The sequence below is a fragment of the Beta vulgaris genome, chromosome 4 (genome assembly GCF_026745355.1).
Source record: "Beta vulgaris subsp. vulgaris cultivar EL10 chromosome 4, EL10.2, whole genome shotgun sequence".
Taxonomy (NCBI): Eukaryota; Viridiplantae; Streptophyta; class Magnoliopsida; order Caryophyllales; family Amaranthaceae; genus Beta; species Beta vulgaris.
The window spans coordinates 40,258,772-40,272,742 of NC_079205.1; the positions used below are offsets into that span (position 1 = coordinate 40,258,772).

Sequence of the window (13,971 nt, forward strand, 5' to 3'; positions counted from 1 at the left end):
AGAAGCTGATTATCAAAAATTTTCTTGTTTCTTTGAAGCCATATGTGGTACACACTCTCCACAAAAAACATATTGTATAACTGTTGTTTCCTTCTGCTGCCTCTACTGCAGTTGCTTGCCATTTCAATAATTTCTGGAAGGTGGCAATTACTTGTGGAGTAATGAAGCATCTTCATACATGATTGCCAGATAGTCTTGCTATAGCTACACTGGAAAAATAGGTGAGATTGTGTTTCAGCAGCAGCATTACATAGGACACAAGTAGCATCAACTGTTAACCCCCACTGAATCATTCTATCTTTAGTGATTAATCTGCCCAGTAACAGAAGCCAGGTGATGAATAGAGCTCGTGGACTAGCTTTACTGTTGCATATAACTCTCTTCCAAGGAACCTGAGGTTTATCTCCTCTTAAAAACCAATAGAACTTTTAATTGAGAATTTACCATCATGCTCAAACTGCAGACATTGCATTGGATTCTCCAGGTGATTTCTAGCCTCTAGAATTTTTTTCAAAGCCCATGATAGCCTCTTAGGTATCTCCATACTCCAGACATCCCTCCTTTTGATGTAATAAGCATGCAACCATTTAATCCACAACCTATCTTGTTTTTGAGCCAAGGCCCAAAAAAACTTCCCAATAGCTGCTGTATTCCAAGTGATACTCTCCTTGAAGTTGAGTCCTCCACTTGTCTTTTTATAACATAGGTCATCCCAAGCAACTAAAGCCTTTCTAGAGTCACTAGTTCCAGACCACAAGAAACTTCTAAGGATAGATTGAATCTCCCTTAATACTTTCTTTGGAAGAAGGAAAATCTGACTCCAGTAGAGCTGAATACCCTGCAGCACTGAACTAATCAATTGACTTCTGCCAGCATAAGACAGCTTCTTTGCAGTCCATAATTGGATTCTAGCCACCACCTTGGCAATGAGGGGTTTACATTCAGAGTAAAACAATTTCCTGACTTGCAAAGGTACCCCTAGGTACTTAAATGGGAAGTTACCTACAGGGATATGAAGGATTTGCTGAAGCCTGTCTTTTTCATCATCATTAATCCCAGCAAAATAGACATTACTTTTGTCTAGATTTGCAGCTAGGCCTGAAGCAGCAGAGAACTCCTTAAAAGCTTGAAACATTAGATCAACTGAGCTCATATCAGCTCTAGCAAAAAGTAACAAATCATCAGCAAACATTAAATGGGTAATGCTAAGCTTCTCACATCTAGGATGATAGTTGAAGTTTGGATTTTCTTTGAGTGCCCCTAACTTTCTGGATAAGTATTCCATGCTGATAGCAAACAAGAAAGGAGACAAGGGGTCACCTTGTCTAAGCCCTTTTTTTTGCTGCAAAGGGTCTACTTGGTATACCATTGATGAGTACTGTATATGATACAGAGGTAACACAAGTCTTAATCCAGTTCACAAATTGAGAAGGGAACCCCAACTCATTTAACAGAGTAAAAAGATAAGGCCATTCCACTGAATCATAGGCCATTCTAAGATCAATCTTCACCGTGCACCTAGGGCTAATATTCTTTGTTGTATAACCCTTTGTAAGCTCAGTAGCTAGCAGTATATTATCAGAGATAGACCTATTAGGAATGAACCCTACTTGAGCTAGGTCAATGATATCACCCACAACTTTCTGAAGCCTCGGAGTGAGGATTTTAGCAATAATTTTGTACAAGACAGTACAGCAGGCTATAGGTCTATATTCTTTCACAGAAGAAGGGTTAGCAACCTTGGGAACAAGTGTAATCAGGGTATAATTGATAGAATCAGGAAAAACACCAGTATCAAAAAAGTTCCAGATGGCCTGGTAAACCTGATTTTTAATCTTACCCCATACCTTCTTGAAAAAGAAGCTATTATAGCCATCAATTCCAGGAGCTTTATTGTCATCAATGCTTTTCAAAGCATTATCAATCTCACCTGTAGTGACTGGTGCAATAAGGTCTCTAGCAGCAGTAGGAGAGACTTGCCTTCCATTCCTAATAAGAGGGACATCCATTCCATCAAGAGAGCTAGCAGCTGTGCCAAGTAAATTCTTGTAGAAATCAAGAACTTCTTTCTGAATATCAACATTTTTAAAGAGTTTAACACCACTTTCATCATAGAGGACTTCAATACTATTTCTGACAAATCTTTCCTTCATTGAATGAAAGAAAAAATGATTATTATTGTCTCCCAATTTAAGCCATTGAATCCTCGATTTTTGCCTATATGCACTTTCCTCAACTGCCATAAACTTCCTTAGCTTTGCACTTTGTGAGGCCTCTTGCATATGAAGTTGTTCAGACTCAGGGTTGCTCAACAGTGAGGTTTGAGTTAGATCCAGCTGCTCCTTGATATGATCAATCCTAGCTCCCAGGTTTGCAAAATCTCTCTTATGAAGTAGCTTCAGTTGGCCCTTTAACACCTTCAACTTGTCCCACACTTGTTGCATCCAATTGTGATTCTCAAAATCCAGCCATGTATCACTTATTATATGATCAAAATCTACATGTTCTGCCATATAATTAAAAAATTTAAATGGCCTACCCCCTTGATGCTGAGAGTTGGCACATTTAAGGATCAAAGGGCTATGATCTGAGAGTCCAGGATTCAGCATTTCAACTACAACCCCTGCATAGTGTATCAGCCATGAACTATTAACCAAGCATCTATCAATTCGACTGAGAACCCTAGCTTCTCCATGACTCTTATTGTTCCAAGAGTAGAAATGCCCACAGCTTCTTAACTCCAAAAGATCAGTAGCTTGAAGACAGTTACTGAAATCTTGAGTCTCATATGTAGTAACAGGTCTTCCTTGAAACCTATCTTCAGAGGCAAGCACAGCATTAAAGTCACCTAACACACACCATTGATCATGAATGTGGTTATTAAGTCTAACAAGACTAATCCATAGGTCTTTCCTAGCCTCCACTGTGTGCAAACCATAAACTATGGTAACAACCATCTTGTTCCCATTCTGCTTATCTGTAATGACTCCATGAATTAATTGTTCCTGCTTCTCTACTAGATCAAAACTTATCACATCAGTATTCCAGCCAACCCAAATTCTGCCTCTAGGAGAGAAATCATAGTTATCCTCCCAATTCCAACAGTTCCCTAGCTTTTTCCTAATTTTACCACTATTTTGGTTTTTAACTTTTGTTTCAAGTAAACCAATAACATGGACTTTATTATTCTTTATATGCTTCTTTACTTCTACTACTGAAGCAGGGTTATTCAAACCCCTTACATTCCATGTACTAAGTATCATGCTGGGTGCAGTTGGTAAGAGCTACTTCCCCCTTCATCTACTGTATGCACCACTGCCCCTGATCCTCCCTCAAAATTGATTCTCTTTTTACAACCATAAGATGGTATAGTACTCCACTCTGTAGTTTGCACAGTTATATCAGGCTGTGCTATAGCTTTACCCTTATCAGTATCTTTAGGAAGACTCTCCACTCTATCGTCATTCTCCCCCTCTATAACCTGCTTCTCACTTTCCCCTTTCTTGACTTGCTCATGCTTATCCAGCTGTTCATTAGCCACTTTAGTGACCTTAGGTATCCAGTGTTGTTTAGGAGCCTCTATCTTAGATCCCATTCCCACCTTCTTCTTTCCACAATCATGGCCTGCAGTTTGGCATTTATGACAAAATGGAGGAATCCAATCATATTGGACTTTTTGCTTTACAATTTCTCCATGAACATCTTCAATATGAATCACCTTTGGTACTGGCTTAGTAACATCCACCTCAATGAGAATTCTAGCAAAGGAAATTCTCATTTGCCTTGTTGTGCACTCATCAGTAAATAAAGGCACTCCCACCATGCTTCCTATCCTGCTAAGAGTTTCAGGCCCCCAACAGTTTAGTGGTAATTAGGAAATCTCACCCACAGTGGAACCACTCTCATAATTTCTTCGTGAAAGTTGAAACTTGTTGTCCAAGCCTTCACTATCAATGGTCTATTATTCAGCGTGAAAGGCCCTGAATAAAGAATTTCATTTCTATCCTCCATATTCTCAAATTTCACTAAGAAATATCCATCCTCATGCAGAAATACTTTAGGTCTAGCAACTGTATTCCATTCCATAGCAATAAACCTTATGATAGTACCAATAGTCGGTGTTTGCCCCACCACATAAACCACCAATGCATTAGCCCATACCTCAGCCAACTGTCCAACTTCCCCTTTATCTATTTGAGCAACATTTTCCCCATTTTTTAAGTTAGGAGCAACAAATTTCAGTGACATACCTTTAGCAGCAAGTTTCTTACCAGTTGTAAGGGTAGCCCATGATTTAGGAACTTCAGGAACCTTCTCTGTATTCTCAGCTAATGCCTCCACAACCTCTGCCTCCTTAGTTATTACTACATTCTCTGCACTTGCTTCAATCACTTTCTCAGCTTCATTGCTCTTCTCATTGTTCTTCATGACCTCAGCTTGTTGTCGTTGACTCGCTCTATTATTAGCAAAAGCTTGCTGCATAGCTGAAATAGCACTTTGCTTACTCATCGGAGCCGGAGCCGGCGTAGTCACTGGTGTTACCATTTCATCAGAACCTGCATTATTTTGCTCCTTCAAAGTTCCTTGCTTTGAAGCTAAAACTTGTGCTTCACGCGTAACTGGGGGATTAGGTGTCTGTGTTTTCTTCTTTCTACCCATTTTTACACCTGGAACTAGTAGATTAGACCTTACGTAGCTGCAGCGTAACCATGGAAGCAAAAACCCTAAACCCTAACGGCGCCTTTTTCGAGAGAGATCTTTCTTAATTTTTATTTGCTAGTCTTAATTTTTAGGTTTGTGATTTTCTGTATATATGTTAAATTCTTATTTTTGTGTATTTGTGTAATTTTCTTTATTTATATTAAAATGTTGTTTCTATGAATTTATGGTTAGTTTAGTTTCTATATATAAATTCTTATTTATATGTATTTTGTATAATTTTTGTTTCTGTATAATGTATTATTGTTGTATATATATTTTTTTGGTATATTTTTAGAATAATATAGTAGGCAATCAAAGTAGCAATAATGTTGCTATAGCCCAGATGAGCTAAGAGTACTCACATTTAACATAGTGCGTCCAAACTTAGAGGAATGTTAAATGTGCAGACCTGCAGCTGCAGGTCTGCAACTTTTTTTTTGACCATCAGTTTCTACATACTGATGCGGTTAGGTAAAATCGCATCAGTAAATCATTTACTGATGCGGTTTGGGACCGTATCAGTAAATATATTGGATCTGCTGCGAGCCTATTCGATGCGGACCATAATCGAATCAGTAAGCCTGATTTTGACCACATCATATAGGCTTTTTTCCACTAGTGTTGAGCGATGCGTCAAATGTGAAACGACTAGTTAAGTGTTATTACTTGTATAAATTCATTAGCATATGATTGTGTGTGTGAGTAACTCTACCTCTAACTATGTGTGAGTGCACTCGTGTACAAGCATGCTATCAAATACTAACTTTTCTATTTTTGTGTGGATGTAGGCCTGTAGTTTCTTTCCTACTAGTAATAACTAGATGTTCAGCTGAACCAATATGTATGCAACTTATACAATTGGTTTGTTCTTGGTCCTCACATCTAGCATTCATAATTTGGCAGCTAATTGTATTTTTATATTAATTTTGAGTTAGAATTGCTACATTACTCAATTGTCCCAAATCGCAATTGAGATAAGAAACCTTCAAAATGATAACATTTGTGAGAAGATTTGAGCTTAATACATTTTCGATAGTAATTTGTTCATTAAATTGTGTTTGGATTAAGTGTTTAAAGTCTTCCTCTTAATTGTTGCTTTGATGGAAACTTGCCTATATAGGAGTTGAACCTACATCTTTACATGTTGACACACAATGCTCTTCCATATTAAGCTAATATGCATATATTCTATGGTATTTAAGTTTGAGAACCTCAATGGTAAACTTTAAATAATCATTTGCTCCAAAAAGCATTCAGACACATCAGATAGACATGATATCTTGGGTATGTTTAAAGCATAGATAGCCAAAAACCAACAGAGTTTAGACTAGAGACATGTCTCTTGCTCAAAGATGAACTGAAAGGAAGTGAACTTACCACATAAAGCAAAATGTAAGTGTAGACACATAATTGTGTCTCCCCATTTAAGGGTCCAATTATGAAACATACCGCGTTATTAGTTGGCGTGTTTTGAAATATTATTCTTAATAATTAATTGTATTTTATGCCCATAAAATATTTTAAAAGTCCAATTATTTATCATTTCCAATAAATATTTTTATTATTTTTAATAAATACAAATAAGATTTTTATTCCGTAAAATTCAATCTCTGGATTTTAAGGATAAAAAATATCTTCATCAATGCGTTTAATGAAAAAGGCTAGCAAATGAGTCGGATTATGTATATAATATTCATTTTTTTTTATCTGTCTTGTGTATGATTTTTATCACCCACATGTTATTATTGTAAACAAGATCTAAGAAATTATTTTAACTAATTCAGATAATTTGGATAACATGCTAGGTTCTTGTAATTTGACTACATAATAACATACGTGTAATCTCCCATAAATTTATCAATTTCATAAATATATCTTAACATATAGTTATTTATATTGGAATATATTTTAGTATTTAAATGATTTATTTCTTGAAAGGTTGACTATTCAAAAGTCAAAGGAATTATTTTAATGATTTAAAGAAGTTAAACATTTTGTCTAGACATGCACTGAAATATATTTGAAAGCTTAAATACTTTTTGGATTTGAAAAAGGATTTCTAATTAGGTATGAGAAACTGATGTTATGATTTTATATAGAGTTTTCCCCCCTACTTATATGCTAAAAAGGATGCTTATGGTGCTCTTAGGAGCCATTTTGTATGAACTTTCTCCATCTAGTTATAGTTTGTTGTTTTGTGTCAAATTGCAGGTTTTAGGGAACTATTCCCTATTTTCTATCTGTTATATGACCGCTACTCTGGATTGGAGAGGACGCTGAGTCCCGGGGTCACGAGGACGCTTTCCGGGACCCTTGAGCAAAGAAGAGCTGAAGATTTGGCACTTGAAGCCAAGAAACCACGAAGGATGTTGAGCCCGATCGGGAGCCCGATAGACACAAATAACTTTTGTTGTGGGCACGATCGGGTCTTCAAGCCCTGTCGTAATTCGCTGTTGACGCCCGATCGCGCGGTTTGGCCCGAATTCATCGCGCACCCGTGGAAATTTATGATGCGTCACTGCTGAGTTAACAGACGACCCAATGACATCGGGCGGGTCGGCCCGTTGACATCAGGCGCCTCGTTTTTATGCCGATTCTCGTGCTTTGAAACCTGATTACGTCGGGCATAGTTGGCCCGATCGGGCAACGACCCGCCACGCACTTTTTAATGAATTCCGGGCTAGTTTTAAAGACTTTTTCCTATGGGTTTTAGGACTTGTATACATAGCAAAATCAGAATTTCTATTATTCATCTTAGTTTTAACATTAGTTTTCATAGTTTTCTCTATAGAGTGATTTTAAGAACCCTAGTTTGTTGCTTTTTGCTTTCAATTCAAGATCAAACGTTTGGCTTATTCACAAGTTCAATACAATTCTTCAATTTGGTAATCTTTCTTTATTGTTTATTAGATTACTTTCTTAGTTATTTGCAATGTTTCAAAGTATGAGTTTTTATATTGATTTTGTTATTGTTTTCATAATTATGAGTGAGTAGTTTCATTTCTAGGATTGTGGGGATCTAAGTATGTTACGAGGGATTGATAGATTAGTCTAATTGCCTTGTATTTCAATTGTTTTCTGTGGTTGAATTATTCATGCTAGATTTATAAGTTAGGCCTGATTTATATTTCTAATATCGCAATTCCGAATCTACTTCGAGAGGAGAGATATCGTATAGGCTTTCAATCATTAGCCAAAGTGACCCTTGACCATGCGAGAGAGGCTAGGTGATCTTTGAGGGAGGTAATATTCGAGAAAAATTGCATGTGCCCTAGATAATTTGACTTATTGGGTGGTTGTTATTCGTCCCAGATTTCCCGAATTGTATGCATAGTGATCCATAATTCTAGTACTTCATTAATTGATTTATACCTTCGTGTTTATTTCTGTCATTTTCTTAGTTTAGTAACACAACCATCTTCAATTTGATTTTTGTTAGTATAATAATAGAGTTCAGATATAATAATAAACTTTCTCCCTGTGGATTCGATCCTGACTTCCCTGACTACTAGTAATGGACCTTAGGTTATTTTTGATTAGGTGATACGATTTTAGCCTGTCAAAATTTGGCCCCGTCGCCGAGGAGACGACTATTTTTATTTTGTCTGAATTATAGTATTACACTAACCTCTACTCTGAAGAACACTTGACCTTTGGAGCATTAGTGTTTTTGGTGTATGAGCAGGAAATTGAAATTCCCAAATGTCATTCCATTTGATCCAGAGATTGAAAAGACCGTTCGTAGACTCAAAAAGAAAACTAAGCAAGCAAAGTTGTCTGCAAGGACACCCTCCCAAAAGACACCTTCTCCACCATCTTTAACAAAACAAGAATTCCCCGTCTCACCTATTACTCTCAAAATTGGTGAGAATGATACACGAAACTTCAAGGACTATACACAAGCACCTCCTGGTAATGTGCCTACCGGAGTACGGATGCCACTATCCCTGCTACGAATTTTAATATCAAGTTTCATTTTCTGAATATGGTTCAGAATAATCAGTTTGCTGGGTTACCATCTGAACACCCAAATCAGCACCTGCAGCGATTTTTACAATGTTGTGCTAAACTCATCTTATTTGGCTTCTCTGTGCGCGACAGAGCTCTATTTTGGTATAATAAGACGCCTTCTGCCATTACCACCTGGGCAGAACTTTCCAAGATTTTTCTCATCAAGTGGTACCCTTACCAAAAAGACTGCAGATATGAGACATGTCATAGTTACTTTCACCCAAGATCCTTGTGAGTCCTTGTATGAAGCTTGGGAGAGGTGCAACGATCTACAACTTCTCTGTCCTCATCATGGTTTGGACCAGTGGTATTTGTGTCAGATTTTCTACACTAGAGTTAATGCAGATACAAGACGGGTAATTGATGGAGCATCCGGTGGGTTCTTCATGGATAAGGCCATTGATGAAGGGTATGAACATCTAGAGAAATTAGCATCTAATCAAGCATCTACTATTCATTCCTCTATGAAAAAGGGAGGTAAACATGATGTTGAAGCCATTTCCTTACTGTCTGGGCAACTAGCTGCTTTAACTCAAAAGATCGATTCCTTGAAGTTAGGTAATGACTCCTCCCACATGAGTGTGAACGCGATGGCTAGTGCTTCTAATTACAATGTTCTCACTTGTGATGCTTGTGGGATAACTGGGCACAACTCTCAAGAGTGTCCTACGCTCCTATCCTCTAATGTAGGGGGCAACTGTGAGGCAGCTAATGCTTTTTAGTCACAACCTAGGAATCAGCTCAACCCATATTCTAACACCTATAATCCAGGGTTAAGAAACCATCCACTTTCATATAGGAGTAATATTGTGTTGAATCCTCAGCCTCAACAACATATGTGCCTCAACAACAGGTTCAACAATATCAACCTCCACAACAAGCTCCTGCTAGCTTCCAGAGAAATCAAGCTCCATAACAACCTGCTCCTACTGCCGACCCAGCCATGACCGAGTTGAAGAACATGATATTTGAGATGCAAAACAGGTTTAATGCTTTTCAAGCCGACACAAAAACTCAACTAGAAAATTTGGGTACGCGTAACAAGATGTTGGAGACTCAACTAGCTCAGTTGGCTAGTTCTTCTGCTAGTAGGTCACCTGGATCATTACCTTCACAGCCAATGCAACCAAGGAATACTGCCAATGCCATCACTCTTAGGAGTGTAACACAATATGATGGTCCAACGATGCTTAAGGATGATCCGGTTGAGCTAGAAAAAATTGCAGATGTCACTGAAAATTCCACAGCTCCTGAGGAGGCTACCAATGCAAATGTAGAGAAGCATATAGTACCTGAAAAAGTTTCATCTTCCAATCCTGTGATAAAGGTACCATTCCCTAATTTCCTATTGAAAAATAAGCTTGATCACCAGCTCGGTAAGTTTATGTAGGTAGTAAAGAATCTTCAAGTAACTGTCGCATTTATGAACTTATTACTCAAGTTCCTGCATATGCTTAATTTTAAAGGAAATTCTAACTAGGAAGAGTGCTTTTAATGCAGTTGAAACTGTTGCCTATACTAAAGAATGTATTGCTCTTTTCCAAAATCAATCCCATCCTAAATTGAAAGATTCGGGGAGTTTTTGTATCCCTTGTAACATTGGCACCATTTTCATTGACAAAGCCTTATGTGATTAGTGTTAGTGTCACGCCCCTTACCATTTGCAAAAAACTTGACATAGGAGATTTAAAATGTACCAACATTACTCTTCAAATGGCTGACCGTTCTGTTAAATACCCCCTAGGTATCTTAGAGGACGTTCCTGTGAGGGTAGGTAAATTTTTATTCCTGTGGATTTTGTTGTGCTTGACATGGAAGAGGATACTCAAATCCCAATCATTTTAGGGAGACCATTCCTTCATACTGCTGGAGCTGTCATAGATGTTAAAAATGGGAAATTGACTTTGACTGTGGGAGATGATAAGGTGACTTTTAGTTTTACCAATGCTTTAAAAATCCCATCGCTAGAGGAAGCCTGTTAAGAATAGATGTCATTGATTGCTGGTTAATGATGACATGCCTCAATCCCTTATGCGGGATCCTTGGAGGCTTTGCTTTGTTTTACTCTTCCACAGGTGATGTATTTCCGATACTGAAGTGGATGCTTGGGAAGCAGCTTTTACCGTGTAGACCTTGACAGTATTACCACTCACGAGGAGGAACGGTTAGTATGTTTCACTCAACCGGTAGAGGTAAAGAAACCTGAACTGAAACTCCTTCCCCCTTCTTTGAGATATGATTTTCTGGATGATTCTGAAATTCTCCTATGATTGTTAGTGCTTCACTGAATGATGGTCAAACGTCTCAACTTTTGTCTGTTTTGAGAAAATATAAAAAGGCCATTGGATTTAGTATTGATGATTTGAAAGGCATAAGCCTTGACTTTTGCATGCATAAAATTCATCTAGAAGATGATCATCATCCTAGTATACAAGGCCATCGTCGTTTGAACCCCAATATACAGGAAGTTGTCAAGAAAGAGGTTATGAAATTGCTTGATGCTGGGATCATCTACCCATTTCTGATTCTAAGTGGTAGTCCAGTTCAAGTGGTTCCTAAAAAGGGGGTACTACTGTAGTTAAAAATGAGAAAAATGAATAATTGCTACAAGAGTAGTACGGGTGGCGTTATGTCATTGACTATAGGAAATTAAATGTTGCCACAAGAAGAAAGACCACTTTCCCCCCCTTCATTGATCAGATGTTGGAAAGGCTAGCTTGTCGCTCTTATTTTTGTTATCTAGATGGCTATTCCAGTTTCTTCCAAATCTCTATCCATCCAGAAGACCAGGACTAGACCACATTTACATGTCCTTATGGTAGATTTGCTTATCGTAGGATTCCATTTGGACTATGAAATTCCCCCCGCTACTTTAAAACGTTGTATAATGTCCATCTTTTCTGAGTTTATTAAGTCCATTATATATGGAAGTGTTCATGGATGAATTTAGCGTGTATGAAGTTGATTTTGATGCATGTTTCATAAATTTAGCTAAAGTTTTGAAAAGATGTGAAGTTGTCAACTTGTACTGAACTGGAAGAAATGCCACTTCATGGTTACTGGAGGAGTGGTACTTGGTCATATTATCTTTGAACAAGGCATCCAGGTGGATAAAGCAAAAATTCAAGCGATTGAGCAATTACCCCCTCCTGTGAATACCAAAGGAGTTAGAGGCTTTCTTGGTCATGCGGGCTTTTATCGCCGCTTTATCAAGGACTTTTCTAAAATTACTAAACCACTTACTCAGTTGCTCCTCAAGGATGCCCCGTTCATGTTTACTGATAAGTGTCTTGTGTCTTTCATCAGGATCAAGCAAGCTTTAATTACTACTCCTATCATTCAATCTCTAGATTGGACCCTTCCATTTGAGATTAGGTGTAATAGCCGGTATTTCTAAACATGTTTAAGGTGAGTTAGTTATTTATAAATGAAACTAGACTATTTGGAGAATTATAGTATTATGATTCTTGTATTGTGAAAATTTATGAGTTTTGAAATTTTGATAATCTAAAATCAGATTTTTGGTAAAATAAATATAATAAAATAAAAAAACCCCATTTCCTTTCTTATCTTCCGTGGCATTTGGTGGGGATGCCACAATAGTAATGTGTTGTCAAATTTTTACCAAGCTTTGCCAAAGATAAATGAAACCCCAAATTCCTAATTTTCTCCTCTCATTCACTGACATCCCTCTCAAACCTCTATTCACCTAGCTTCGGGCTTCCTCATCGGAGTAGCCGCTGCCCATTTATTTTTGGTTTTTCTCTCTTCTCGTTGTGGTCGCCGGCGTGAGCTGATGCCACTATTTTTTTTTTGTATATCAAAAGCAAGATTAAGAACTCAATTTATTTGTGAAATCATAAAATTGAAATAAAACTCATTTCAAGAGGGATTTGAATTCTTGGAATTGAAAAGAGGAGGAAGATAGCTTATACTTATACCCCCATAAAAGAGATGAAGGAGATGATGGTTGCAAGCACCAACAACAACTATGCATGAATCACACACACACGCATCAGCACAAAAGAACACACAGCAGCAACGCTTCAACAAGTTCAGCAGCAACACCAAACTTGTAAGAGCATAACTCACAGCTCCGAACTCCGAATTGGACGATTTTTGTGCCTAAATTCAATAACGCAAAGAGATCTACAACTTTGATGAAGAAACAAGGAGAAAATTTGGATTGCATGTTGGAGAAAATTGCAGAAATAGATTGACGAAAACAGAGAAGATGAAATAAGAGAGAAGGAAAATAGGTTTTTGGGGGTGTGAGGGTTTCATCTTTACTGAGTCCTTTCTATTTGTTTTGAAGTTGTTTGATGAATTAAGAAGCTTAGATCATTCTACTGCAGGTTGCCTTTAGGATTGTTTAACTGTTGCTTTTGAAGTTGTTTGATGAAGTTGCCTTTGAAATGTTGAGCGTTATATTGAATTTTAGAAATCATATATCGTTTATAGTCATGGCCGTGGTTATAGATGCATCTTCATGTGTGGATTTGAGAAATATACATGACTTTGTTATGCTATTGGAATTGGATCGGATATGTTTATATTTAAGAAATATGATTTGAGTATGATAATGTAAAAAGGATTTCGAAATTGTTTAGCTGGCTTAGTTTATGAACTGAGATAATAGTGGGCAAGGTACAGGTGGAGGAAAATGATTCGTATATGAGTTAAGACCAGATAAGGTCGAATATTATGTTATGTTATGTTATGTTATAAGCCTGTACTTGCCAACGATTTGTGTTAAGTAATTGAGCTATGCCAGCGATATATTTTAAAGGATGGATTATTTTCGAACAATTACCAAGTTTGTTTCTGATACGAAAAACGTTTGCGAATCAAAATCGTTTTGACGGGATGAAGTAAAGTTACTGAGCTTTCCGCTCATTTTAGTTTTTGTTTTATATTCTCCTCTGTAATTGCAGGTTCTCGTATTGGAAGCTCAGAGTGGATCAAAGCAAGAATTTTGTCATTGAGTAGTAAATAGATTAGTGATTCAGAATTTGTAATTAGAAGTATTCAAGTGCTTTATGAATAAAATATTATATTGTTGTGGGCATCGAGTAAGATATTATGTAATTTGTTATTGGTTTTGAGGATGATTTGTTGTGGGCCCGTAACCCACAAGTCTAGGATCGTGTAAATAGGTTATATTTCCGCTGCGAGTAAATATTAATTCGAGGTTTATTAAGCGTTGATTGTAATTAGTGAATCTTAAGTGTATTTAGCTAGCAGCTCGAAAATGCGGGC

At 37.3% G+C, this 13,971-nt stretch overlaps 1 protein-coding gene and 1 pseudogene across 1 annotated transcript; both read right to left on the reverse strand.

Moving 5' to 3' along the window:
* Positions 1-409: 409 nt before the first annotated feature.
* On the reverse strand, positions 410-1,285 carry LOC125496667 (uncharacterized). The gene has a single exon (XM_048642188.1). It carries the CDS (start codon positions 1,283-1,285, stop codon positions 410-412), a length of 876 nt encoding a protein of 291 aa, XP_048498145.1.
* Positions 1,286-8,895: 7,610 nt separating this feature from the next.
* LOC125497193 (small nucleolar RNA R71) lies at positions 8,896-9,010 on the reverse strand (annotated as a pseudogene).
* Between the last annotated feature and the right edge of the window lie 4,961 nt (positions 9,011-13,971).